Source organism: Manacus candei, unplaced genomic scaffold (genome assembly GCF_025592945.1).
Source record: "Manacus candei isolate 608988 ecotype Guabito, Panama unplaced genomic scaffold, ASM2559294v1 h1tg000424l, whole genome shotgun sequence".
NCBI lineage: Eukaryota > Metazoa > Chordata > Aves > Passeriformes > Pipridae > Manacus > Manacus candei.
The window spans coordinates 98,281-124,885 of NW_026138472.1; the positions used below are offsets into that span (position 1 = coordinate 98,281).

Here is a 26,605-nt window from a genome sequence, read left to right on the forward strand (position 1 = left end):
TCATCCCTGTGTGGGCTGGAAATCCCACCTGCCACCTGCTGGAAGCTGCACCTCCACCAAAAATGGGAATATTCAACATTAAAATGTCTTGTCCGGGATTCCCAGAGAGATTATTTTACCTGTGGGGGACAAGCCCCCTCCCAGCCCCTTTTCTGGGGGCCTGAGATCTGCCCCGTGCTTCCCACCCCTCCCAGTGAACTGAGAGACTCCGACACCTCACGTGAATAAAACAAACTTTTAATAATGTACAGCAGAAATCGACAGCCTGGTTTTATATTAAACAAAAGATTTCCTATCTTACACCGTATGTACATTTGCATACTGAAGAGGTAAAGTGGCTAAGTGGCTATTTTCTTACAGTCCTTTGCTAAGAAAAAAATGTACAAAACCAAACAAATCAAAGGGGCAGAGAAGTACCAAGAGTTCTGTCCTGCAGCCGCGTACCGCTGATGGACCCCCCTCCTCGGCCTGCACTGGGCTCCCCTCGGGACTGCCTGGAATGCTGCTTTTTCCCAGAGCTGCTGCAAGGCCTGGAGCCTGGCAGAGATTCCTATGTGCTCCCAGCCAGCTCGGCTGGCACCCCCCGGGCACGGCTTTGCGTGAAAGTGCTGTGTAAATGCTACATGGTCAGCGTTCCCGCCGCGGATCCCGCCTGGTTTTCCCCATCTCTCTCTGTCTCCCAAACCAGGCTTTTCCTTTTCCTGGGATGCTGCTCGCAGGGGTGTCGCCCTTCCCTCGTCCCTCGTGCCTGACCCGGGCCGACCCCGCGCGCCGGGCGCTGTTTGGTTTGGCGCTGAGGCAGGTGCATGTGTGGCTACAGTTGGAGGGGGGGGAGTCAGTGCAAGTTCTGGAGCCTCCAGAGCGTCCCTGGGAATTGGCCTGCACGGGCACAGGGATGGGAGACCCAAGGGAGAGCCCGCAGTACCTCCCAGTGGGGGACGTCCCTTCCTGCCCAGCCCGTCCTTCCCCAGCTCCCAGGGCATCCCCGGGGCCTGTGCCAGCAGCTGGAGAGTCCTCAGCGCTGGGCAGTGCCCGCCAACCCCTGGGCTTCTTAACGCAGGTTTTCAGGGAAATAGAGACTGGTGGGAACCTCTGGCTGGGACTGGGAGCCGAGATAAACTGGGATGGGACGGGGAGCTGGACCCCGATCCCGCTGCGGGAGCTCCGCGCCGCTCCCAACTCCTCGGGGGGGGATGCAAAAAGGGCTCCTAACACGATGCAAAAACCACACTCCTCACTTTACACAAGGTCACAGACAGACGGGGGAGTCGGGGGGACACATGGACAGGGACACAGACAGCAAGAACAGAGGGATTGAAATAAAGATTTAACCCCGGCGGCCGGAGCAGAGATGAAACCTCACCTTAGAGAGCAGGAGCAAGGTCAGAGTAGAAACAGTTCCAGTGTAAATCGAGCTGTGCATTTGGTTTTTTTCCTTTTTTTTTTTTTTTTTGCAGTGATTTCTTTACAAACCAACAGGTCAAGAGGTAATAACTAGAGATTGTTTTTCTTCTCTTAGAAAGAATTAACAATATTCAAAAAAGTTAAAATCCAGACCCTCCCAGAAAATAATAATAATAATATAATAATAATAATAACAACAACAACAACAATAATAAAAAAAAATAATAATCAAAACCACTCCAGTTAAAAGTTATGGCTTCAGAGTTCTCTACCGCAGACACTGACCTGACCCCCACACCACGACTGCCAAAATCAGCAGGGCAGCCTCAGCCCTCACTTCCATGTTCACTGCAGACAAGTCATCCCACCTCTTCCTCACCCGGATTCAACGCTGAATGAAAAAAAATCCATGCAGGCCCCCCCCACCCCACACTTAAGACATGGCCACTTCCACATCAGGAGATATTTATACACCTATATTAAAAAGATGGACGTTGATTTCCCAACCCACACTGGGGCCTTCGGGAGGTGCAGAGCACCCCCAGCACCCGGCATCCCGTGGATCAGCCCCCAGAATCCTGCCTGGATGGTGGACTTGGGAATTGTGTTCCCAGGAGAACCGTCCCCTGCTTTCCCTGCAGGCCGGGCGCAGCGCCTGCTCCATCTCTGACACATCTCAGCTCCCCCCTACCAGGAATTACAAACCCCAGGGGTTCGAGACAAAAAAAAACCAAAACACCCCTGGATTCCAGGAGTGATTCTCAGTTCCTTATTTTGTTTTGTCTTAAAAAAAGGGACAGGGTGGCAGTGAGGTGGCCTGGCGGGACGTTCCCCGCCGGGGAGCCGAGGATCCGCTCTGCAGCAGCCTGTCCAAGCTCCACGAACGCTCACAACTCAGCACAGGAGAGCACCAGCAACAGCTCACAAACGGGACACTCGAGATTTGCACATGCACGGGGGAAGCACGGACAGAGATGAGCCACCCACGGGCAGACACCGCACGGCTACGGAGGGAGGAGATGACCAGGCACAGGGACACGCGCGCCTCGCGCATGCAGACGCCGGCGCCCCGACGGCCGCCGGGGCGCTCGGCTGGACTTCTTCAAGCTTAAGAAAAAAATGGAAGGGTGGGTGGGGTGGGGGAGAGAAACGGTTTCGTGAAGCTGATCAACTGTTCCGGCTCAGCCTCTCAGAAAAGGGAGCACCATTTTGTTTCGCTTTTTTTCTGCACCGGCGTGCCAGTCCCCTTGGAAAAAAATCCTCAGAGCAACGGCAAGAGAAACCTTTCCCTTTCCCTTCCCACTCCCGGCACCGGGCGCCCCGGGTTGGCCCCGACCCCGCCGAGGGGTGCCCAGCGCGCGCCGAACTTTACAGGGACTCCCGTTAAAGGAACAAAGAGTTACGATCGTGGCTGAGATCCCTCGGGTGAAGTCCCCTCTCCGGTCTCCACGCTCTCAGGAGGTGATCACAAAAGGTTTCGGGTTGTTTCATACCCAAGCAGGGAAGAGAGCGGTTCCGTAGGCTCCGTCCCCCCGCCTCGCAGCCTGCAGGTCCCGCTGTCTGGTTGTAGCAGTAGGTTGGGCTGAAACACGAGGTAGGCCTCCATCACATGTCTACTCTAGCACGGCAGCTCCTGTGCAGTTTCTTCCTGCTGAGGCTCAGAGCCTAAATTTTCACATCTTCCTGGACACTGAGCTGGGAGAGGGTTTTCTTGATGCGGAGGGCGGTGAGCCGGGCGGCTCCGTTGGCGTACCAGCACTCCCGCATCATCTTGCCCATCACCCGCAGTGCCTGGGCAAGAAACAAGGAGGGATGTCAGTGCCCTGCTCTCCCCCAGGCCCCACGTCGCTCTGCCAGGCTGCTGCTCTGCCTGGACACTGGGACACCCTCCACACCCCCCCCAAAACCAGAGCTCAGCTTACGGCGCTCACTCTTTACTCACCTCATTGCAGGATAATTATGAAATGGTTTGGGTTGGGAGGGACCTTAAAGATCATCCAGTCCCACCCCCTGCCATGGGCAGGGACACCTTCTACTAGCCCAGGTTGCTCCAAGCCCCGTCCAACCAGGCCTTGGACACTTCCAGGGCTGGGGCAGCCACAGCTTCTCTGGGCAACCTGTGCCAGGGCCTCCCGACCCTCCCAGGGAGGAATTCCTTCCCAATATCCCATCCAACTCCACAGTGTAAAGCCATTCCCCCTTGTCCTGGTACTCCAGGCCTTTGTAAATAGTCTCTCCCCATCTTTCCTGCAGGCTCCCCTCAGGTACTGGGAGGCCACAATTAGGTCACCCCGAAGCCTTCTCTTGGCCAGGCTGAACAATCCCAGTTCTCTCAGCCTTTCCTCATGGCAGAGGAAGGGGAGGTGAGGATGGAAGCCGACCTCACCTCGTAGCTCTGCCACCAGTTGGGGATGTTGGGCCGTAATTTCTGATCACACACGACCTTCCGCATCTCCTCGATGGAAGGATCAGAGGGTACAAGGTCGTAGTAGGGAAGCTGATACTCCTCATGGATACCTGGAAGGCAGAGAGGGGGAAAAATGCAATTCCTGGAGAAGGAATCACGGCCACAGAGCTCGCTGAAGGCAGGCGGGTTTGGGCTCCATGACTCACTGCTGAGATGCGTCAACACTTTGCACTTATTTAGAACAGAAACGCAGAATCTGGGATTTGGGTTTACAGGAAAAATTCAGGGAAAATAAAATGCAGCTGCCCAAACTGGAACAGAGTCAGCGGGCTGGGATCAGCACCTCCCAGCACGGAGCCAGGGTCACCAGATCTCAGTGGCAGTGGGGCTGTCACACGTGGGACAGTGGGGCTGTCACACGTGGGACGGTGCTGCAGCTGCACGTGCCAAAACATCTGTACTGATCTGGGGGAAATCCCCCACCAGTGGGCACCACCATGTCCTTAAAATCCATCCAAAGTAACACCAGACACCAGTGGGAGCATCAACCCCCATGTCCTCACACTGGCCAGGCTCAGCAGCAGCCGTGGGTCACCTCTGCTCCTCCCTCAGTGGCAACACACAGGGACACGTCCTCCCGCAGCCCAGCTCTCCCTCAAACCTCCCCAGCAGCAAAGGGAAGCCCAAGGCTGGGAGACCCAGGAGCAAGCAGAGCCCATGGCACAGCACACCAAGGTGTTACCTCCTGCGTTGCACCTTCGGGCAATCTCCCAGTAGACCAAGCCCAAGGCGTAGATATCGGCACATTTAAAGGAATCGAAATGCTTCATGTTGATGGTTTCATCCAAGACTTCTGGGGCCATGTATCTGCAGGCAGAAAGGAACAGCGTGTTCATTCAGAGAGGGAATTCTCTGGAAGGTAGTAACTGATCTGTTTTCCCCACACAGCACTTCCCAGCAGACCAAACTCTGCATGGCACAGCCAACCATCAGAACAGAACTGGGCCCCGTGGTCTAACAGAGCGAAGAAAATAACTCCTAAACAACAGCAGGAAGGGAAAAGAGGTAAAAAGAGGTTTTTGTGTCCCCAAAACACATCAGGCTCCCAAGAGCAGGTTGGCCAAGCCTGTTGCCAGGTATAGGCTCCCTGGTGCTGGGTTTACGTGGCTGGCCCACCCCTCTCAGACTGAAGGTACTGATGTGTCTTGGGCATCAACCTGGGCACATTTCCCTGTGAGACACTGGGAAATGCTGAACACAGAGAATTCCCCCAGTGCTCAACCAGCAGCTCAGGCATTTCCAGTCTCACTCTGATGCCTCTGAGTGTGTTTCCCTACCGTTTGGTGCCGACCCTCTGATTGGGTGCGATATCAATGGTGTCGGTGACGGAGTCGTGCCGGACAGCCAGGCCCAGGTCAGCGATGGCACACGTGCCGTTCTTCTTCACCAAGATGTTCTTGGATTTCAGGTCTCTGTGAGCAATCCCAGGTTTCCCTAAGAGAGCAAAACAAAAAGCAGCGAGGGTCAAACTGGGGAAATCCGTTTGTCGAACCGGCGCGGAGGCAGCGCCGGATTTCAGGGCGTTAAACCCGGTGTTGCAACACATTTTCCTGTTTGGATCCATGAGGGACCGGGGCAGGGCTGCGGTGGGAAAAGGCTCCGGTGGCGTTCCGGAGGCGCCGCTGATGCAGTGGCATCCAGAGGCCTCAAGAGGGACGTGAACTCCACGTCCCAGCACAGGCGCGGCCCCACCGACGTCAGGAGTTTGTGCTGGTGCTGCTGCCTGCGCTCACATCCCACCCAGGCAGCGCCAATTTTAGGATGGGATGTGAAATGGTGATATAACTCCCGGGAGCGAGCGCCAGGATAACCCACTTCCCAGCCAAAGCAGCCGCTCTATTTCTGGTCAGGAAGGACCAGTCGAAGCCGGGCTGACTCACAGGCTCAGGCAGGGTTTGCTGGGCAGCACATCAGCCCCCCCTGAGCAGTCCTGCTTTAGCCTCCCCTCGAGGATTCCCAACTGGGCACTCACCCTGAGTGCCCACGATCTCCATGTGCAGGTGGGCCAGCCCGCTGGCAGCAGACAGGGCGAGCTTGATCATGCCCTCGATGGTCACTGTGTAGCGGTTCAGGTAGTCGAAGAGGGACCCGTGCTCGTGGTAGTCGGAGACGAGCCACAGCTGAGTCCACGTCCCGTTGTCTGCAGCAGGAAGGAGACGGAGTTCAGGCAGGTCCCACACATCATGGAGCAGCCCCCACCCTTCTGGGACAGAGCAGAGCTGCTGGATAAGGCTGCACTGATCAGTCAGCCTGGGGCAAGTCAGGGAGCAGAAATGGCTCCTATCAGAAAGAGCGTGGCCAGCAGGACCAGGGCAGTGACTGTCCCCTTGGGCTGGGTGCTGGTGAGGCCACACCTCCAATCCTGGGGTCAGCTTTGGGCTCCTCACTCCCAAAAGAGACACTGAGGGGCTGGAGTGTGTCCAGAGATGGGAATGGAGCTGGGAGGGCTCAGCCTGGAGAAAAAGAGGTTTGGGGGGGACCTTCTTGCTCTCCACAACTTCCTGGCGGGAGGGGTTGCCAGGTGGGGGTTGGGCTCTGCTCCCAGGGAACAAGGCACAGGACAGGAGGAAATGGCCTCAAGCTGTGCCAGAGGACATTTAGATTGGATATTAGGGAACATTTCTTCATGGAACAGGCTGCACCCAGGTGAAGCCTCCGCTCCCGGGCCCGAGGCACCTCTTACCTTTGTTATCCGCAGCAATAAATCCCAGGATGTTCTCGTGCCGCAGCATCACAGTTTGGTAGATCTCTGCCTCCCTGAACCAGGAGCGCTCCTCACGGGAGGAGAAGATCTTCACGGCCACGTCGCCCCCACGCCACCTGCCTCGCCACACCTCCCCGAAGCGGCCTTTGCCGATGATCTCCTGCAGGACAATCGTCCGAGCCACGGTGCGCTGGACAAACAGCGGCAAACCTGGGCACAGGGGACGGGCAGGAATGAACCCCTGTGGCAGCAGCAGAACCTCCTGAAACCCCAGAGCCTGGAGAACACCCTCGAAGCCGGCAGGCTCCACGGCTGATAACAGCCAGCAGCCTGAGCAAGGCCCAAAGCAGGGGATGGTGGTGGCTCCTGTGTGGGCTGTGCCACTGCTCAGGCAGCATCTGCATTTCGCTTTGAAGCAGAGGAGCAGGCAGGGAACTCCTGCTCCACGGCACATCAAAGGAATTTCAGCCTCAGTATGCAAAGAACAGAACTCATTTAAGTCAGGCTCTGCTAAAAAGCAGAAAACCCCCTGAATGTCTCTCAAGAAAGGAGTCCCAACGTCGCTGCCGTGGCTTGTGGAGAGCACGGAGCTCACCTGCCCACAGCGTGCATGGAAGAGATCCCAAACACTTTGTAGAGCAGCAGATGTGCTGCTGAAGGTTTATTCCCTGGGCAGGTTCTGACATTCTCTGCCTCTGTGGGTTTTCCTACAGTTTCCACCTGCTGGAAAATTCCTTTCCTTCTTTAACCCAACACTGACACAGGGTGACCACACGACTGAATTTAACCCTCCCTCCAGGTTACTCATGCCAAACACCCTGAACACCCCTGTGCAAAGCCATGGCAACCACGAGCCCGAAGAGACAACTCCAAGTTCTCCTCGGTCACTTCCCGCCGTCCCACAGTACCTGAGCCCGAGCCAGAGGTGGAGAGATCATAGACCAGATCTTGCAAGGTCTTATCCTTGGAAAGGCACATTTCACAGGAGGGGTCCTCCATGTCGAGCCGCTGGCGGTTGTGATAGACTCGCTGGTGGTGATGGAACACAAAGACCACGATGATCATGACGACGAAGACGAGGAACACGGGCCCGGCGATCACCGCCACCAGCTCCACGGGACCCCAGCTCGACGGGGGCTCGTTGTCCTTCAGGTGCCCTTGGCAGGAAAGGGAGAAGAAGAACAGACGCTTTGAGAAAATTATCACTCCCTCGAGGGCTTTCTTCTTGTGTTTTAATTATTCTCTCAGAGCCTGGACAATTTTAGCTCGCTGTTCCGGGACATCAACACGAGGCTGATCGAGGCACCAGGCAGGCAAAATGCAGCTGGAACCCCCAAAAGAAAATGGACCTGGGATCAGGGATCATGGGTATTCACTGTTTTAGAGGATAGGAGCCTGTCCTGGGCTGAATCTTCCAGAACAGTCTGCAGTTCACCTCCCACTTGAACTCAACCAGTCGGTCAGGGTTCATTGCTCCTTCTCTGCCCTTTGCCCTGCAACAACCAATGAACCTGCACCTGAAGGCAACAATTAAATTTTTGTCATTTTGAGCCCAAATAAGACCTCCCCCCTGCTCCTGAGGAAAATGACTCTGCAGTCTCCACAGCACCCACTAGAAAGCAGCCCAAAACGGAGAGCAGGAGGTAGGAGGAAGCACCACATGCCCTCTGTGGCCCAGGAATGAGAAGCAGACATTTCCCACACCCTCACAGAGGCAGGGCTGCTTCCCCTTGGTGTATTCTGAGCCCAGGCACCCTCCACCCCCCACACACTTTGCTCTGAAGCTGCTGCAACGTTCCCATACTCGTGTTCAGCGCTGAAAAGATCTGGAGTGCTGGAAAGGAAGCAACTCCAGCTGATAAAGGCAGGTCCAGCTCAGGGCGGGCTGTGCCCGGGGAACACACACACATTCCCATTTTAATTTGAAGTAGTTTGTTATTTCCACTTTACAGACGAGGGAAGCAAACCCAGCGCTCCAGTTCACACATCGACCAAAGGGAATGACTGAAAACAGGGCCGAGAACTGCGAATTCCCAATCCCAACCAGACGGCCCCTCTCCTCCCCGCTTCAAACACCCGACTTATCCCGCTCTCCACTCACCGCTGGGAACCATTAAATCAATTTTGTTGCAGAAGTCGGAGTAGCAGCAGTGGGTGTTCCGCAGATCCTCCGAACTCAGACAATAGAAGGGCTTCCCTGCAGGAATCAACTTGGCCTCGGGGATGCAGGTCCGAACGTGGTGCTTGACCCCGTCCAGGTTGAAGACCGAGACCATGCAGGCGCCGTCCGTCTCGCAGGTGGAGTTGGCTTGTTTGCAGTCGGAGCACAGACATGTCAAAGCTGGAAACAAAACCAGAGCGAGCCCTTAAAACCCACCGAGGGCGAAAGCGCGGACGAGAGGAAACCTTCCCCAAACTCTCCGTTTTGGAGGGGCCGTTCTCAGCCTCTTGAAGAACAGCACAAGTCACAGCTCAGGACTTCAGGCCTGCAAGAACCCAACTTCAGCACGAAACCCAGCGTGGAGGCAGAGGAGCCTTTCCAGGAGGTGCCTGCCCAGGCAGCCCTTTGTCTGCCCCTGTTGCAACCACCACCGGCCGTGCCCCGAGCCACCCCTGCAAACCGGGCGAGCTCCACTCCCAGCCCAACCTCTGGTCAGGCTCAAACCAAACGCAACAATTGCTCCAGCTGATGGATGTGATTCCCCCCAGCCTGGCTGCCCAGGCTCCAGGAGGAGCTGCCTGATCCAGGCTGGCGAGGGGCGACCACCCCGGCTCCCGGAGCCCAGGAGCAGCTGGCAGATGCCAACCCAAACCCCATCCCAGCCGACTGCACGAGCCAAGCGTGCCACGCCCAGCTAGATCAGTCACTTATTTAGCAACTGCTTTCCTGATCCGAGACACTACCTTGGGGTCAAATAAATTCCTGGCTTTCTGCCTGCTCCCCACGAAGATTATTCGGGCAAAAGAGCGAAGGAGAAACTCCGAGGCAGATTCCCACATTTTTCCGCCTCCCAGCTGTCATTGTGCTTTTCTCAAGCTGCCTGAAAAACTGTAAGCAAATCCCCAGGCCCTGCCATCCTTGGGAACAAAGAGGAATCCAACAATGTCAAGAAGAAGGGTGGGGCTTGTTTAGCAGCACGCCGGGTTTTCTCCAGCTTTCATCAGCTCTCCCAGCCTCCCCCCGGAGGGAACCCGAAACCTGCCCTTACCCGCTGCAGAAATGGGCTTTCGGGTAGGGAGGGTTTCCAGAAGGGTTTGAAAAGGTACAAGTGCCACAGTTGACTCTCCCCAGGCCGACCTGAACCTTCTCGGGGTAAAGCCACACGACAGCCTCGACACTCTGTCGTGTTTGGGGCCACGTTACCTTGAGCTCAACAAAAACCAAGCTGGTCCTGATTTACTCGGGGTTCCTTTAGGAGGAAGACACCCATTAGCCCTCATCCCAGAGTCCTGGGTAAATCAATCAGCCTAATTGCATTACTGTTCACTTAATTCTCCCTGGACGCTGCTCCTCGTTTTCCAGCTGTTGTTGTGAACTGTTCCAGACGAGCTAAATGTGGCTGCTGGGGAGTTTGGGACCAACAGATCCAAAATTGCACTGAAAAGCCTGTGACCAGTGACAGGACCTGAGGGAACCTCTGGAGCTGCGTCAGAAGAGGGTTAGGTTGGATCTCTGAGGGTAGTTGGCACTGAACAGGCTGCCCAGGGCAGTGGGCACAGCCCCAAGGCTGCCAGAGCTCCAGGAGTGTTTGGATGATCCTCTGGGGCACAGGGTGGGATTTTGGGGTGTCCTGGGCAGGGTTGAGGGTTGGACTGGGTGGTTCTTGTGGGTCCCCTCCAGCTCCAGAGACTCCATGAGTCTACAACTCTATGATTAAAACCCAGAGTGAGAAGCCTTTAAAAAGCCTCATGAGCAAATGTCACCTACTACCATGTGCTCAGCACAGGCCAAGGAAAAGGGACATGGGACAGAAAAAGGACAGGGAAAACCTTCAGACTGATCCATGTCGAGAAGGGTGGAGAGCATCCATGGATTCAGCAGATTCTATGGGGAAACTTAATAGCAAAAGGAAAAGACCCCTCCACTGATGTTCACCTCAAAGAGCTCCGAGATCAGGGTTTTATGTGGTCAGCAGAGCACAGACAAGACAATTCTGAAAAATACAAACACTTGGGGGAACAAAGGTTGGTGATAAAGGAGATTTTATGAACACCCGAGATGGCAAAGAGCAGCCAGGGCACATTCCTGCCTTCATGTCTCACTTAAAAGGAAATGGTGCTTTAAAGCATCTCCCTTATTACTTATCAAAAACTCGAGGTACAAATTAAAAACATTTAACCCACACACATCTCACCATGTAGGTTCTGTTCAGTTTGATTTAGAGACAACAAAACTGAACTTTGGTCCTGTTAGACTCATTTCTGAGGTCTCAATCCCAAGATTCAGACTGTGGCAGTTTTGCTTCCAGAAGCTCCCAAGTAAACAAAGCACTTCAATGCACGAATAAAACTGATTTTGTAAACGCCTGAGTGAAGTATCTGGCCTGAAACCCAGCATGCCTTTGAGAGGGAAAGCAGAGGAGCTGGTTGTGTCTGCTCAGCTGCATTTGTAGGATTAAAAAAATAAAAACAAAAAAATCAGTTTACCTGCAAGGTACGATACCAGAGCCCCGGCGCAGAGACAGACTGAGATCCTTATCTGCTCTGTGCAGAAAGCCAAAATTTCCTGCTAAGGAGGGGGATGCCCCACGGCCTCCTCTCACCCCATTCCCCCTCTGAGACAGCTGCTCTTTTTTTAACTTCAATTCTACTGTTTGCACCTCCAAAATCCCCAGGGTGGGAGAGCAGCGGGAACAAAGAGCACGGAGCCTTCAGCACACACGTCTGTGCTCCTTTACAATTCTCATCAGCGACCCTCAAGGGGCTTTCCAGATATTCCTGGCCAGAACCTCCAGGCTGCAGGCAGGAACTCTCCAATTTTCTGTGTGTGCCAGGGAGGAAAGGCCTGTCTGCACCGGGAAGCTCCCGGCAAAGAGCAGAATTACAGGGCAACCCGTGCAGGCCCAGCAGCTCCAGCTCGATTAAACCAGGGGGAAAAATTCTTCTCCCATCAGTAACACCAGAAGCCAGGCAAAAGGAAGGGTTGTTTGCCCCTGGGTGGGGGTCAGGAGATGGCCAGGGAAGCAGAGCCACCCACCAGGTATCTCTTGGGTGCTGTGGGAGCAGCCGGGGCGAAGCAGGAGGAGACAAGAAGCGGATAAAAGGATTTTTCATGCCAACAGCATTCTTTTTTTTCTTGGGGAAGAAAAGCTCCTATTGAGCAAAACATATAATCTACTTAATAAAAGAAACTGCCTGGGCTGAAGGAAATAGATGGGGTGAGGGAAAACAAAGAGCAGTTCCCAGAGCCGGGGAGGCACATTCCCCCCTCCGGAGCGCCCGGGGACGAGTCTGCGTGGAAGGAGCGAGCGGAGCTGGAGCAGAGCCCGCTCCATGAGCTCCCCACACGGACACCCCACTCCCAGCCCAGCCCAGCCCTGCACAGACGCTGTTTGAACAAGCCCAGCGTTGAGCTGCAGGTCCCAGGGACAAGGCTTTGTTCTCCTGGAGAGATGGAGCAGGTCGGTGTTTACACGGAGCAAAACGGGGCCTCTCTGCTTCCCAAAAAACAGAAGGGCAGTCAGCGCTGCCAAAGGATAAACTCTCCTTGATCCTGGACTACCCCAGCCCAGGGCTCGGCTCCTCCAAACCCAAGAACTGCTTCTGCTCCCTGTGATGTTCCCAGATTCCAGTGCCAGCCCCAACAGGATCCCGGGGAACGGAGGTGTCCGTGTCCTCTGCATCAACCAACACGAGCAGAGCCTCTCCCACCAAATCCCCCCCTCAAAGCAACCTGAATTCCCACCAGGGATCCAAACAAACAGGTGATGGGGGGGGCTGTGGATCCGAGCTCTGCACTCCAGGGAGACCCAAACACCGAGCTCTGACAGGCAAAGAACATTTCTCCTCCTCTCCCAGCAACTCCCCGAGCTCATTTTGCACAGACTCGTCCTCGCACAGGGTTTCATGTGTCAAGATGTCTCTGCAGCGAGACAGGGGGGAAAGTTTCACAGCAAAACCTCCTGCAGTGGTGGCAACCACCTCCTGGAACGCGTTTTCCAGCGCCTCCCCAAAGCACACGGAGCAAGATGCCATTTTCTCAGGGCTGAGAACTCCACCTGATCAAGATGTATGAAGATAATTAACCTGAAGACGAGTATTGGTAAAATTGCCAATAACCACCCACGTATTTACCAGATAAACAGATTTTTTCGGGGCGATTGTGGCTGCTGTTCTTTTTCAACAGTTCGAGTCTGGGCTGGAAGAACGACTCCCCTGACTTTGAGCCTTTCCAAGGCTCTGCAACAGGAGCTGCAATTTATTGTGTCTCTGTGCAGCACCAAACTTAATGAGCCCCACTCTGGGAGTGCTGGTTTCATGCTGCAGCAGCACAATGTTAGCAAGAGAAATGGGAAACAATTGGCTTTGTAGCTCTGCTGCTTCTTCAGATGCTCTAATGAAGAGGGACGTGTGTAAACACGCTTGGAAAACAGAAATATCTGTCAGTGCTTGGCTCTATGCTGTGCTGAAATAAAGAATAACCTTTATCACAGAGGGTTAGAAATAAAATCCCTTCCCTCGTGCTGAGGGAGCAGAGGTGTGTCCAGCTGTCCCTTTGTGCTCCATGTTCAGCTGTACCACCCCAGGAACAGCCCTCCAAGAAAACAACCAGCTCCCTTTCCAAAAATCTGGGCTGAGGGCAGACTGAGCCATCTGATGAAGGCTTTAAAGACAAAGATTTCCTTGTCATTATCATGGAATCCTGGAATGGTTTGGGTTGGAAGGGGCCTTAAAGATCATCCAGCCATGGGCAGGGACACCCTCCACCAGACCAGGCTGCTCCAGCCTGGCCTTGAACACCTCCAGGGCTGGGGCAGCCACAGCTTCTCTGGGCAACCTGTGCCAGGGCCCCACCACCCTCCCAGGGAGGGATTTCTTCCCAATATCCCACCTAACCCTGCCCTCTGGCAGTGGGAAGCCATTCTCCCTTGTCCTGGCACTCCAGGCCCTTGGAAATAGTCTCTCCCCCTTTCCTGCAGGTTCCCTTCAGGTCATAATGAGGTGACCCCAAAGCCTTCCCTTCTCCAGGCTGAACAATCCCAATTCTCCAGCCTCTCCTCATGGCAGAGCTGCTCCATCCCTCTGATCATCCTGGTGGCCCTTCAGCTTCACCTCCATTCTTCTGCTGCCTGGCATCCACCATGGGATCCCCACACCCCTTGCTGGGACACACCCGAGTCCAAAGCGACCCCTCCAGTGTCTCCCCCAAGTCCCAGACCCAGCTCCACCTTCACCCATCGCCTCCAAAATCCCTGCAAGGACAATTCTGGATGCTCCCACAGCCCGTTTCCTCACAAAGCAGCAGGAGAAACGAGCCCAGACCCTGCCCTTCCACAGACACAGCACCACCACCTCGAGCACCTTCCCCACACCTCGCTGCCCCTTCAACTTCTCCTGCTATTTTGGATGCAAACATCCCTTTTGCTTCTTGCTGGTGCTTATGAAATCCACTGACCTGCTGCCGCGAAACGAAAGGGAGTTAAAATTAGCTGCAAAAAAAAAAAGAAAAAAAAAAGCAAGAAAAAAAAAAAAGGCAGCACTTTCACGCAAGTCATCCAGAAACTAAACATTATCCTGGGATATTTCAAGCTGGAAATAAGAGTCTCAATTTCTTTGAGCTGGCTGCAGTCCCCTGGCACAGGTTGGACCTGACGTGAAGGCTGCATGGCTGAGTAGAAAACACACGAAATGGAAAAAAAAAAAATGAGAAAAGGCAGGAAGAACGTGCCTTTAAAGTGCAGAACTTTCCCTGCATCGACTCAGGGAACACAAAGGAGCTTCCAGATGAATTGTAAATAAGGAATTGACAGGAGTCTCATCATTAAGAGGGTAATTAGAAGAAGCCTTGATGTTTCTGCTGCTGCTCTTCCACTCGGAACACAGATATGTGGCTCCGAATTCCCTCTCCAGGCTCTGGTCTGACACCCATTTTGTGTTTAAACTCGTCAGGAAACCAGCTGAGGAGCCACCAGACCACACCAGTGCTGTGGAAGAACATCCTGCACACCTGATGCCCAGGTCATTACCAAAGTTCCAACACTTCAAACCCACCCTGGCTTTTCTCAGGCAATTGGCTTTTCCAGAGTACAAACAAGCTGTTTAATGTGTGGTCTCTATTCCCACATCCAGCAACCCACCCGTACTTCCAAAAAGCCCACAGAAGGCAGCAGGGCTACCAAGGGGATTTAAAGTGCAGGGAAGGCTGTTTTGCTGCTGAAAATAAACAAATACATGTCTGCAAGCAAAGCACAGGGAGGCCGAGACCCAGGGGCTTAAATCAAGGGGACAAGAGAGCTCCCACCTGGCATTTCATCCCTGTAAAACCCTCTGGAGGAGCAGTTCCTGCCCGCTCTGCTCAGGGCAGACACATTCCCAGTGGTCACCACCGCCCAGTGAACTTTGCTCGCTGACAGAACTGACGTTTGCCTTCGCTCCTTTCGCAAGAGCCGTTTCCGGAGCATCCACTCCTGGCAGCGCCAGGGAGAGGGGGGAAAAAAAAAAGAAAAAGAAAAAAAAACCCAACCCAAGCTGTCTGGCCAAGGAGCTGGAGGAGTTCAAGAATGCTTGTTGGACACTGTTTCTAATTTCCAGTCAGAGAAAGGCTTTCTTGGAAAGTGGCAGGACGGCGGTCGCGGCCGGCGCGGGGTTTGCCTGATTTAACCGGGTAAATATTTGCAGCAGGTGTTAATGATAAAATCTGCTGCCCCAAATCGTCCCCCACGGTGGGTTTGCTGCTTTATTTCGAGCAAAGCTGACCCGCAACACCCCAGAACCATCACTGCAGAGGCACCTCTCTTGATTCTTTTCCTTTTTTTTTTTGAAAGGAAGGGGCTGGAGGGGTGTTTTCTGCTCTGTTTGCTGGCACACAGAGGCTCAGGCTCCCCAGCACTGCAGAAATTCGGATGTTTTTCCAGCCTTCCCTGAAACAAGCAGCTGTTAAATGTGTGGTACAAAGCACAATAGTGAGGGCAGCCCCGGCACGCCAAGCGTGCATCATGGCTGCTCCAGCAGCAAACAATTCCCAGGGGGATTCCCTGGTCCCTGCCATCCTGCCCCTCGCTCCACGAGCACAGCTCCCTCAAATCCAGGCTGAGCTCACACCTTGGACTGAATAAAACCATTCAGTGCACACTGAGCGGAAACAATAGTCACTCACAGAGGCCAAAATCAAAGGCGCCGGGAGTCGCCGAGTTTCCAGGGGATTCGTGCAGTCAAGTGGCCCTTTCCTGTTTACTAATTACGATTATTTTTTTTAATAAACACCATCTTGCACCTAAGTGAGAGCCTGAGAGCAGCTGTGCAGCGAGTCCCATCAGATCCTGCTCTGCCATTCATCACAGAGGAACTGAGACCCCTTCCTCGGGCTGGGTTTTACCTGAGGTTACACCAAAGCGCACCTAAAACACCCCCTAAAACACAATTCCATTCCCAAATTCCCGGGACTCACAGGCGAACCCTCACCTGCTGCCCAGGTGAGGTTTAAAGCCATTTTCCGTGGCTCTGACAAGTCCAGATCTGCAGACACACACAGTTATTACCCTCTGACGGTCGGCTGGGAATGCAGAACCCGAAGAGTGAGAGGCTGGGGAGGAGGAGGAAAATATTCCAGCGTGGAGCCTGTCGGAACAGGCACCCGAGTTACACAACAGCGATCGCCCCGACAGCCACGGAGCTGCACTGGGCTGGGGAGCCTTGGACACCGGAGGCCACGGCCACCAGCCCGTCCTCTGTGCCCTGCTGGATGCTCAGAGATCCTTCAGGCCCCTCCTCTGGAGAAAAGGGCCCAGCTCGTCCCAAATCCAGAGCCAAGACCCCTCGCTCGTCCCCCGGGAGCGGCAGGACCCCGCCAGGTAAAGGGAACGGAATCAGCACGGAACAAACGAGCAACACAAAGAGTTTTCCCTCCCTCCAAACAAATATTTACAGTTGTTCCAACCCAGAGGCTCAGGGCTGGGGAAGGTTTCCTTAAAACCTTTCCTTAAAACTCCAAACTGCAGGTTCAGAGGGGCTGGAAGTTACGGATCTCCAGGGCAGGGGGGGCCACCAAAGCCCCCCCAGGATGGGCCACGGGATGATGGGAAGAGGTGACAAACTCCACAGGCTCCACAAATCGACGGTGGCACTTCCCACCTTGGGCTGACCCCCTTCTCAGTGCCAAGCCCAAAATGTCTCTGGGACCCACTCCCAGGGGCCCCCCCAAGCCCATCCTCACTCTGAGAGAAGCCCATAAATCCCAATTTCCTTCATTATCCCCTCAAGCCAGGCTGGAGGCTCCCAGATCTCTTCCCAAGGTGAGCACGGGGGGCCTCGGTGGAGCATCCCCCGGCATCACAGGACCCCCCAGCACTGGGAGCTGACCCCCAGCCCCAATTGCTGCTGCCCTCCCCAGACATCTCAGAGGGGGAAAGGGACACCCCCCAAAACCAGCTCCAGGGTCCTCTTCGCACCACACACCCCTGTGAGCCCCCTGAGCCCCCCCGGCCAGGCTGGACCCCCCCAAAGAACCCTCACACGAGATCCTTGATGTCTCCAGAGCCCCCCAGTCTCCCAGGAACCCCCACCCCATGGAGCCCCCTCCCCAAATCCTTCTCCCCACCCTGAAACACCCACTCCTGTGTCCCCCCCCTGCCCCCAAACCCCTCAATGCCTCCTCACAGCCTCGGGGGCACCTCCAGCTCCCCCTCCACCCCTCTCACCCCCCACCCTCCAGGACCCCCGCATTCCATGGATCCCCCCTCCCCAATTCCTCCTCCCCACCCTGAAACACCCACCTGTGCCCCCCCTCCCGAGCCCTCAGGGCCTCCTCACCGTCTCGGGGGCACCTCCAGCCCCCTCAAACCTCTCTCACCGCCCTCGAACCCCCCTAAAATCTCCCCCCCGGCCTCGCCCCCCCCTCACCTGCCCCACAGCCCCCACCCAGATCCAGGCCCGGGCAGGCCCCGGCCCCCCCCGTCTCCCTCAGCCCCCCGGCATCGCCTCACCCCCGCTTCCCCCCATCGCCCCCCGCTCCCCCTCACGACCCCCCCCAGCCCCCGGTTCCCCTCCCGGCGGGGGCGGGGGCGCCGCCATGTTGTGCCCGGTGCGGGCCGGGCCCGGCGCCGCCGCTCACTCACCGCGGGCCCCGCCGAGCGGCCCGGCCAGGAGGAGCAGCAGGGCGAGCAGGGGGGCGGCGGGCGGTGGCGGGGGCCGGCGGTCGGCGGTCGGGGGCGGCGGGGAGCGGGGGGCCCGGGCGGCCATGGCGGGCGAAGCGCCGCGGCCTCGGAGCGGAGCGGCCGCAGCGCCGGCGGGAGGGGGAGCGGAGGGGGCGGGGCCAGCGGCGCGGGGGGCGGGGCCGGGGGCGGGGCCGGGCAGGGGCGGGGCCGCGCGGGCGCCACGGGGAGGGGAGGGAGGGGCGTGTGTGTGACATGTGACATGTGTGTGACATGTGTGTGATGTGTGTGACATGTGACATGTGTGTGACATGTGTGTGATGTGTGTGTGATGTGTGTGACGTGTGACATGTGTGTGTGATGTGTGTGTGACATGTGACATGTGTGTGACGTGTGTGTGATGTGTGTGATGTGTGTGTGACGTGTGTGATGTGTGTGTGACATGTGACATGTGTGTGACGTGTGTGATGTGTGTGACATGTGTGTGACATGTGACATGTGTGTGATGTGTGTGTGACGTGTGTGACATGTGTGATATGTGCCTGACGTGTGTGTGACATGTGTGACATGTGTGACATGTGTGTGACATGTGTGTGGTGTGTGTGACATGTGTGTGACGTGTGTGATATGTGTGATGTGTGTGACGTGTGTGATGTGTGTGACGTGTGTGATATGTGTGTGATGTGTGTGATATGTGTGTGATGTGTGTGATATGTGTGTGTGATATGTGTGTGTGATATGTGTGTGTGATATGTGTGTGTGATACATGTGATATGTCTATGATATGCGTGTGGTATGTGTGTGATATATGTGTGACGTGATATGTGTGTGTGATATGTGTGTGATGTGTTTATGCACACATGATGTGCATGCATGCAGTCATGTATGCCGTGTGTGCGTGCGTGGGAGATATGTACAAGTGTGATTCGTGTATGTTCAAGCGTGACTTCTGTGTGTGGGATCATGTATGATGTCTGTACATACATACTGTGTGTGTTCAAGCATGATTTGTGTGTGTGCATGCATGATGTGTGTGTGTGTGCAATCTGCCTGGGGACTGAGCCACCCTGGGCAGGGCACCCCAAAACCTGGCCAGAGAACCCCAAACCCCAGGTAGGGCACCCCAACCCCTGCCCAGCCCCACAGCCCCTCATCCCCCACCCACAACCAGCAGCTGCCCGTCGCTGCCCAGTTCCTGCCAGTCCCTAACTGGGCTCAGACCAAGACGATTCCAAGGGAGACCCTGGAGCAGCCCCAGCCCCTCATGGGCACCGGGAAAGGGTTGGCACAAGGCTGAAGCCAGGTTTGCCGCAGGATCCGACGGATCCATTGGATACTCGGAGGTGAAGCCGCAAATGGAGCCGGGCAGGAGCTCTGGGGCCCGTCCTGCCGCGGTGCCCGGTGCCCGGCGCGGGAGGTTTGGCAGCTCTTAGGCGATAAAATAGCTTTACACTTTATTAAATATATTAAATCTTAATAATTAAATAGTTATGGAGCAAAGCTGGCTCTGCTGAGCGTCCCGTCCTGGTCGTGTCTGAACAGCCCGGAGCGCGGGGCGGGTTTTGGGGTGGTGGCGAGCGACGCGGGATGGAGCCGGAACACCTCGGAGAACACCAAAACTCTGGCAAAGACCCAAAAGGGCACTTCTTTGGGAAGGGGGTGCCGGCTGCTGGGCAGGGAAGGATCAGGCCGCCACGGGACCCCCACCTCGGAGGGGTGCTCAGGCCGTGCTTGACGCCAGCAGCTCCTCATCCTGGGGAGCCCCACGACGTGCCAGGGTGTGGATCCGGCGTGAGCGGGGCGATGCTGCCCTTGGACCATCCTTTCCCGGTGAAATTCATCCCTCTCCGTCGGCGAGAGGCGCGCCGGGCACCGCAGCCCTGCCGGGGAATTCCTGCCGCCGCCGCCGAGCCCGCGGCGTTCCCGCTGCCAGCGCCGGGCGGGCAGGTCTGGGCAGCTCCGGGGCTGGAACTGGTGCCAGGGCGGTGCCAGCGCTGGGTGGGTGGATGCCCCGCGGGCTCGGGGTGCAGCAGGGGATGGTTCTGTCCTCGGTGCCCCTCGTGGTGGTGTCCAGCCGGGGGGGCTCAGGGTTGTGCCACCAGCCCCGGGCACCTGCTGCCCTCCCCGCCGGGCAGACGAGACGCGCCGGCGTCGGATGACGGATCCGGGGGGGTATTTTTATAACCGGCTGGAAGATTCCTCCTATGGTTTGGGTGGGTTTTTTTTTTTTTTTCCTATTTTTTTCAGTCCTTGCAAATCCAAACGGCTCCAAGGAGGGGTGGGAGAGGCGGGGGCTGTGAGCAAAACCCCTCTGAGACCGGAGCCATCCCGACACCGGCCTCGCCGCAGTCCCCAGTGCAGCCCGTGAGCGGCTCCAGGGTGTTCCCGGCTCTCACTGCTCCGGCTTTGGCTTTTCCAGGGAATTGTTCAGCTTCTTCAGCGTCTTTTTAATGCGCAGGGCGGTGAGGCGGGCGGAGGGGCTCTGGTACCAGCACTCCTTCATGACCCTCGCCAGCGCCGACAGAACCTGGGGAGGCACAAAAAGAGGGATAAATGGAAGGGTTTAAAGGGGGGCAAAGGTCCGGCCCAGGGTGGGAGGGGGGCGGCCCCCCCCGGGACTCACCGGGTCGGAGAAGAGGCGGTTGGGGATCACGGGGGTCTGCTGGTCCACACACACCACCTTCTTCATGTCCTCGAAGCTGGGGTCGCTGGGGACGGCGTCGAAGAAGGGCGGCCGATACTCCTCCACGATTCCTGTGGGAAGGGGGGCGGCGTGAGGGGTGAGGGCGGGTGTGGGGATCACCCCCATCCTGTGCATCACGGGGTGCCCGGAGGGTCTGGCATGGCTGAGCTGCTCCCTGCCCTGGGGGGCACGGGGGGAATCGCCGGTGGGATGTGCCGGTGATGGTGCCCATGGAGTGCACGGCTCTGGCACTGCTGGGGGCTCTGGCACCAGCTCCAGCCTTGACACTAATCCAGCCCCAGCCCCACCATGAACACCAGCTCCGGCACCAGCTCCAGCCCCCAGCTCCAGCTCCAGCCCCCAGCACTGCCACCACCTCCAGCCGTCACCCCAGGGCCAGCTGGCCCAGCTAATCTCCACTTAGTGCCTCCATATGTCCGTGTCCCCGCAGGGTTTAACCTCTGTGGGATGCCCCGAGCCCTCGTCAGCTCCCTGCACCCCAAGGCGTAGCCCCCAAACCTCGGGGTCCCCTGGAGCCCCCCCATCCCTGATGCCCTGAGGCCATCCTGGAGGGGGAGGGATTCTGGAAGGGTTAAACCCAGCTGGCTGAAGGTCGTCCCTGCACATGGCCGGGGTAATTCGGAGTAAATGTGTAATCTGAGGGAGCCCTGGGGCCCTAAATGAGATTATCCCGGCCAGACTGTGCCTGGGGGGACCTCCCCCCTCACCCGCCAGCACCCACCATTTAATTAATGCTTCTAATGGGCTTTGCCTGATGAGCAGCGCTGGCCGGGCAGCCCCGAGGAGGTTCCTCCCCGGCGCGGGGGGACCTCATCCCTGTCCCCATTCCCGAGTTCCCAAGCCAAGCCCCAGCGGCCGAAGGTCCCGGGCCGTGGCCGCTTTCCAGGCAGAGCTCGGGAGCTGCTTGTTTTCTAATCAGCGCTGAACAAACAAAGCACTGATTGAGCCTAATGGGCCCTTTAATCAGGGAGCCGGGTGCTGACACTAGATTACAGTGTTTATAATTTACAGCTAATCTTCTGGGCGAAGGAAAGGAGGGAAAAAAAAAAAAAAAGGCAACAAGAGAAGGAGGGAAGGACAGAGCGAGCGAGCAGAGCCTCGCGGGGAGCCGGGAGCGAGCGGAGCCGCCGGGGCTGGGATCCACCCACCGGGCTGGGATCCACCCACCGTTCACCGCCGTGCGCCGGGTGATCTCCCAGAGCACCAGCCCGTAGGCCCAGATGTCCGTCTTCTTGTAGGACTCGAAGCAGTCGGTGCGGATCTGCTCGCTCAGCACCTCGGGGGCCATGTAGCGCTTGGTGCCCACCCGGGGGTTGTTGCCGATGTCCAGGTAGTCGCTGCCCTGGGAGTGCATGACAGCCAGTCCTGGGGACGGGATGGGACAGAATCACAGTCATTGGGGTTGGGAAGGACCTTTAGGATCTTCCAGTTTAACTGTAAAAGGCCGGGATGTTGGCCTCGGTCAGTGCTGTGCTGGGGCTGCGTCCTGGGATGCTGCATCCGTGGGGCAACACATCCCTGGGGTACCACATCCCTGGGGCACCACATCCCTGGGTCACACATCCCTGGGGTACCAAACCCCTGGGTCACACATCCCAGGGTACCACATCTCTGGGTCACACATCCCTGGGGCACTACATCCCTGGGTCACACATCCCAGGGTACCACATCCCTGGGGTCCCAAATCCCTGAGGTGCCACCCCCCAGCCCTCCACCTCACCCAGGTCAGCGATGCAGCACTGCCGGTTGCTCTTCACCAGGATGTTCCTGCTCTTCAGGTCCCGGTGGGCGATGGCAGGCTTGCCCTGGGTGCCGAAGATCTCCACGTGGAGGTGGACGAGGCCGCAGATGATGGAGGAGGCCAGGCCCAGGCAGGTCTCCACGTCCAGGACCGTCCTCTGCAGGAAGTCGTAGAGGGAGCCGTTCTCGTGGTAGTGGGTGATGAGCCACAGCTGGGTGCTGGAGTTCCTCGACGTCATGTCAGAGGCGATGAAACCTGGGCAGGGAGAAGAGCTGGCACCGTGGAGCCCCCACTCAGCTGCCCCCCACGCCCCCAGCCCTGCCGGCCCCCCGCTCACCCAGGATGTTGTCGTGCCGGAGCAGGACGGTGTTGTAGATCTCCGTCTCGCGGAACCACGACTGCTCGTCCCGGGAGGAGAAGATCTTCACGGCCACGCTCTCCCCGTGCCACACGCCTCGCCACACCTCGCCGTAGCGCCCTTTACCTGCCACGGCCACGGCACTGTGCCACGCAGCCCCTGGGACCCCCACGCCCTGCCCACCCCCAGCACGGAGCACCGGGATCCCGTGTGGAAGAGCGACGGAGCGGCGCTGCATCCATTGGCCTTGCTAACATCCATCCACCCACCCAGCCCCTCTGTCCCTCCCTCAGCAGCAGGGCAGTGGGAGAACTCGGGGTCTTTAGGGGGTTTTGGTTGGGTCCAACCCCCCTCTTGGGCCTGAAGTTGTGGTGGCATCGCCCAGGCACCGGCTGGGGCACCAGGGCAGCCCCCCCTGCTCCTTACCCACGCACTCCACGAGGGTGATCTGCCGAGCCACCGTTCTCTGCACGAGGAAGGGCAGCCCCGACCCGCTGCCCGTGGTGCAGTCGTCGTTCAGCAGGTCCTGCACAGCCGGGGCGACCGTGGGGTCAGCACAGAGGCCACCCCACCCTCCCACACCTCGGGGTCCCTCCCGGAGCTCACCCACCTCTAAGGTGCTGTCTCCCACCATGGAGGCCTTCAGCATGAGGTCAGTGTCGCTGAGGTCGCTCTGCTTCTGGCGGTGCTGGGCCACCTTCCAGCAGAAGAGCCCCGTGAGCGCCACGAGGACGAGGAGGGCGAGCAGCGGGACGAAGATCATCAGGAGGAGGTTGGGCAGGGAAGGCACTTTTCCCAGGGCATCTTCTCCTGGGTGGGGGAAATGGTAGATGGGAGCGTGATAATGAAGGTCTTGGGGCTCAGGCTTGGAGGTGGGAGGGTGGAGGCCTCGGGGTTTGGGCTTGGACCTGGAGAGGGTGGCTCTGCACTGGGTTCAACCCCACGGACGGCAGCTCTGCGGGCACAGCCCAATAAGGGACACCTGAGGGCACCTCGCTGGCCCTGCCCACCTGGGAAAAGGTGACTCTGGAGGGGCTGAGTGAGGACAGGGACGATCTGCAGACCCAACCACGTGTCCAGCTGCGTGGGCAGCTCTGCCCCTCGCCCTGTACCTTGCAGGAAGATCTCCAGCTCGGCGTTGCACATGCGGGACTCGCAGCACCTCATGCCGTACTGCTCCGTCACGGGCGTGTTGCAGTGCTCCAGGATGTTCTGGGAGAAGCAGCCCCGGTGCTGGGTGATGGTCCCCTCCTCCCTCCTCTTGCTGACGAAGCACACCTTGCCCGTGCAGGTGGGCTGGCTGCAGAAGGGCACGTCGCAGGCGCACAGCAGCTCGTCTGCGGGCACGAGGAGGGGGCACGTTGTGCCACGGGACCACCCTGGATGGGGTGGCTGCTGGCTTTGGTGACAGGAACATTGTCCTAGGGACTCCTGAACCAAATTTTTTGAGAGTGGGCAGCCTGGGACCATCACGGTCCAGAAGGGGAATGTGTCTGTGAGTGCTCAGTACAGGGAGCCCGTCCTGACAGCTCCTGGAAAAGCTACAATCCAAGTACCAGCCCTGAACCTGGGGGTCGCCTGTCCCCACACCCCTGACAGGCACTGGGTGGGCTGTGCATCCAGCCCCAGCAGCTGGGATTAGCTGGGATGCACTGGTTCACATCCTGCCCGTGGGGTCCCAGAGGACGTGGGAGCCGTGGGAGCCGGATGCCGGGAGCCAGGATGGGATCAAAAGCCCCAAACTCAGCCAGTGCCTTCCCAGAGGGTGCTTCAGGAGCTGGATGCCAAACCCGGCGTCTTTCCTGGAGCTTTTCCTGACTTCCCCGAAGGCATTTCCCTGTGCTGTGGTGCTGGAGCAGCTCAGAGGGCGCCACAGTCCCGAACTCCCGATTTAGCTCTGCCCTTTCGCGCAGAAAATATCCCTCCTGGAATCAGCGAGTTCAGTGTGAGGGCAGCCAGGCGGCCAGCGGCGAGGGGACAGCGAGGGGATGTCTGGCAGTGGCCAGTCCCCCTCCCGTGCCTGTCATCCCCCTGCCCCAAAGGCAGTGCCAGTGCTGTGGGGTGGCGGCAAGGCCAGGTTGGGGTTGGTGGTCCCGTGGGCAGGACGGGGACTCGGTGGGGACTCGTCCCCTCAGTGAGCTCTGCTGCTCCTCCCCAGCACAGCCACACTGCCCCTGTCCCCCCCGCACAAACACGGGCAGCTGGATCCGCCCCCAGGTCACCCGGTGCTCCCCTGGGATGCTGAGCAGCTCCTCCCCACAACCATCATCATCATCACCCCTGGGAAGGAGCACTCTCTAAAGCACGTGGCGCCCGCCTTCCCCGTCTCCCCTCTGGTGACGGCAAAGCACTTGATCAACCACAATTAATTAATTAAGCCGAGATCCTCCCTGGGGAGTGGGTCACCGTCCCGCAGGGACACAGCCCCTCGCTGGGGACGGCGCCGTCCCCGAGGAGCCCCGGCTCCCTCTGCAGGAGGTTATTCTGGGCGGAGACGCTCCCAAAAAGCCGAGGGTTTGTTTTAACCCGCCGCTCGTCCCCTCCCGTTGGTACTCACCGGCTGCGAGGCCGAGGGACAGAGTCATCAGGGCCAGCACCGCGCGGCCACCGGCTCCACACGGCATCGTCCTGCGGAGAACGGAGCGGTGAGAGCAGCCCCTGCGCCCCCGAGGGGCTCATCACCAGCCCTGGGGGGCTTTGGGAAGGAAGAGGGGGGACTTGGAGAGGGAGAGGGCGGGCGGAGCGAGGTGGGATGTGCTGCTTCCAATGGAGTTTGGCTCCGGACATCCTGGGTACAGCCCTTCCTGAGAGCACATCCCGGGACCTCCCGAGCCTGGGGGACCTCCCGGCCGTGGCACTGGACACCACAGATGGCACTGGGACAGGGACCCTGCCCTGCCCACGCTGCCCCAACATCCTTCCTTTGTGCCAACGATCCGTATTCCGGCATTTCCCACCGTTCCCACGGCTCCTGCTCCGTAAAACCACGGCCCCCACGGGCTCGGCGCCGCTGGAGATTCCAGGTTCAGCAAGATCCAGGCCTTGGGATGGAGCTCAAAGGCCTCCCACCACGTGCACCGGAGCCTCCGAGCGCCGCTGGCCGCGGTCCGGGGCTCGATCCCGGCGGGGCTTTTGCACCGAGCTTATCAATGACACAAACAGGGGCAGCCAAAAATTCCCTGCTGTGCCTCGGGGGAAGTTTGGCTATTTTTTCTCTTCCCATTTCTTTTTTTTTTTTTTGACTTGTAAAAGGGACGTTCCTGCCAAGGCAAACACGGCGGAGCCCCCCCAGTGCCCCCTGCCCCGCTCCGCGGCCGCGGGCTGCCGGCCCCTCCTCGGCTCATTCTTCGTGGTTCCCGACATAAACACGCCAAAGGCTCCGTTTCCTGCAATTGAAGAGCCCAGCCCAGGGCTGCCGGGACAGGAATCAAGATTGTTTAGATTCTGGCCTTGATGGGGAAGCGGAGTCACGCAAGCCCAGCCCTCGGGAGCGCGCTCAGACGCGGCTGACCCCGGCAGGCTCCGGCAGCGCCGTAAAATGGGCTTTTCCTCCCCGAAATAACTCGCTTGGTTGTTGATCGCGGCGAGGAAACAGCGACCGGGTGCCAGGTCCGGGGGCTGGAGGGCAGGAGCGGGGTCTGGTCCCGGGTGCCCCGTGCTGGGAGTGTTGCCGGGCTGATCTCCATCCAGATCCTCGGCTGGGCCAGGATCAGCTTTGTTTTAAAATCCCAACTCCCCTGGACCTGGGCTGGGATCAGCTTTGTTTTAAAATCCCAACTCCCCTGGACCTGGGCTGGGATCAGTTTTGCTTTAAAATCCCAACTGCCCTGGACCTGGGCTGGGATCAGCTTTGCTTTAAAATCCCAACTGCCCTGGACCTGGGCTGCTCAAACCCCCTCGGAGCTGGGCTGCTGCTCC

The 26,605-nt window shown here is 57.8% G+C and overlaps 2 protein-coding genes across 2 annotated transcripts; both read right to left on the minus strand.

Moving 5' to 3' along the window:
• Window positions 1-221: 221 nt before the first annotated feature.
• Window positions 222-18,015, minus strand: ACVR1B (activin A receptor type 1B). The gene is made up of 9 exons (XM_051776030.1): window positions 17,849-18,015; window positions 8,677-8,916; window positions 7,484-7,732; window positions 6,555-6,785; window positions 5,844-6,011; window positions 5,149-5,305; window positions 4,554-4,678; window positions 3,791-3,921; window positions 222-3,195 (listed from the first exon to the last, which is right to left on the minus strand). Exons 1-9 carry the CDS (start codon window positions 17,970-17,972, stop codon window positions 3,070-3,072), a joined length of 1,551 nt encoding a protein of 516 aa, XP_051631990.1. The 5' UTR covers window positions 17,973-18,015; the 3' UTR covers window positions 222-3,069.
• A 2,057-nt stretch (window positions 18,016-20,072) lies between these two features.
• ACVRL1 (activin A receptor like type 1) lies at window positions 20,073-25,949 on the minus strand. Its single transcript, XM_051776051.1, has 9 exons — window positions 25,245-25,949; window positions 23,800-24,024; window positions 23,298-23,497; window positions 23,114-23,213; window positions 22,667-22,813; window positions 22,309-22,584; window positions 21,756-21,953; window positions 20,508-20,638; window positions 20,073-20,411 (listed from the first exon to the last, which is right to left on the minus strand). The coding sequence occupies exons 1-9, from the start codon at window positions 25,309-25,311 to the stop codon at window positions 20,277-20,279; spliced, it is 1,479 nt and encodes a 492-aa protein (XP_051632011.1). The 5' UTR covers window positions 25,312-25,949; the 3' UTR covers window positions 20,073-20,276.
• Window positions 25,950-26,605: the final 656 nt, after the last annotated feature.

Coding starts and splice junctions, on each gene's coding strand:
- ACVRL1 (XM_051776051.1), bottom strand. CDS start 25,311: ATGCCGTGTGGAGCCGGTGGCCGCGCGGTGCTGGCCCTGATGACTCTG. Junction 23,214..23,297: donor TGGGAGACAGCACCTTAGAG/GTGGGTGAGCTC, acceptor CCGGCTGTGCAG/GACCTGCTGAACGACGACTG. Junction 20,639..21,755: donor CCGGCGCACGGCGGTGAACG/GTGGGTGGATCC, acceptor CCCTTCCCACAG/GAATCGTGGAGGAGTATCGG.
- ACVR1B (XM_051776030.1), bottom strand. CDS start 17,972: ATGGCCGCCCGGGCCCCCCGCTCCCCGCCGCCCCCGACCGCCGACCGC. Junction 8,917..17,848: donor GCCGCTCGGCGGGGCCCGCG/GTGAGTGAGCGG, acceptor TTTTGTTTCCAG/CTTTGACATGTCTGTGCTCC. Junction 7,733..8,676: donor TGATTTAATGGTTCCCAGCG/GTGAGTGGAGAG, acceptor TTTCCTGCCAAG/GGCACCTGAAGGACAACGAG.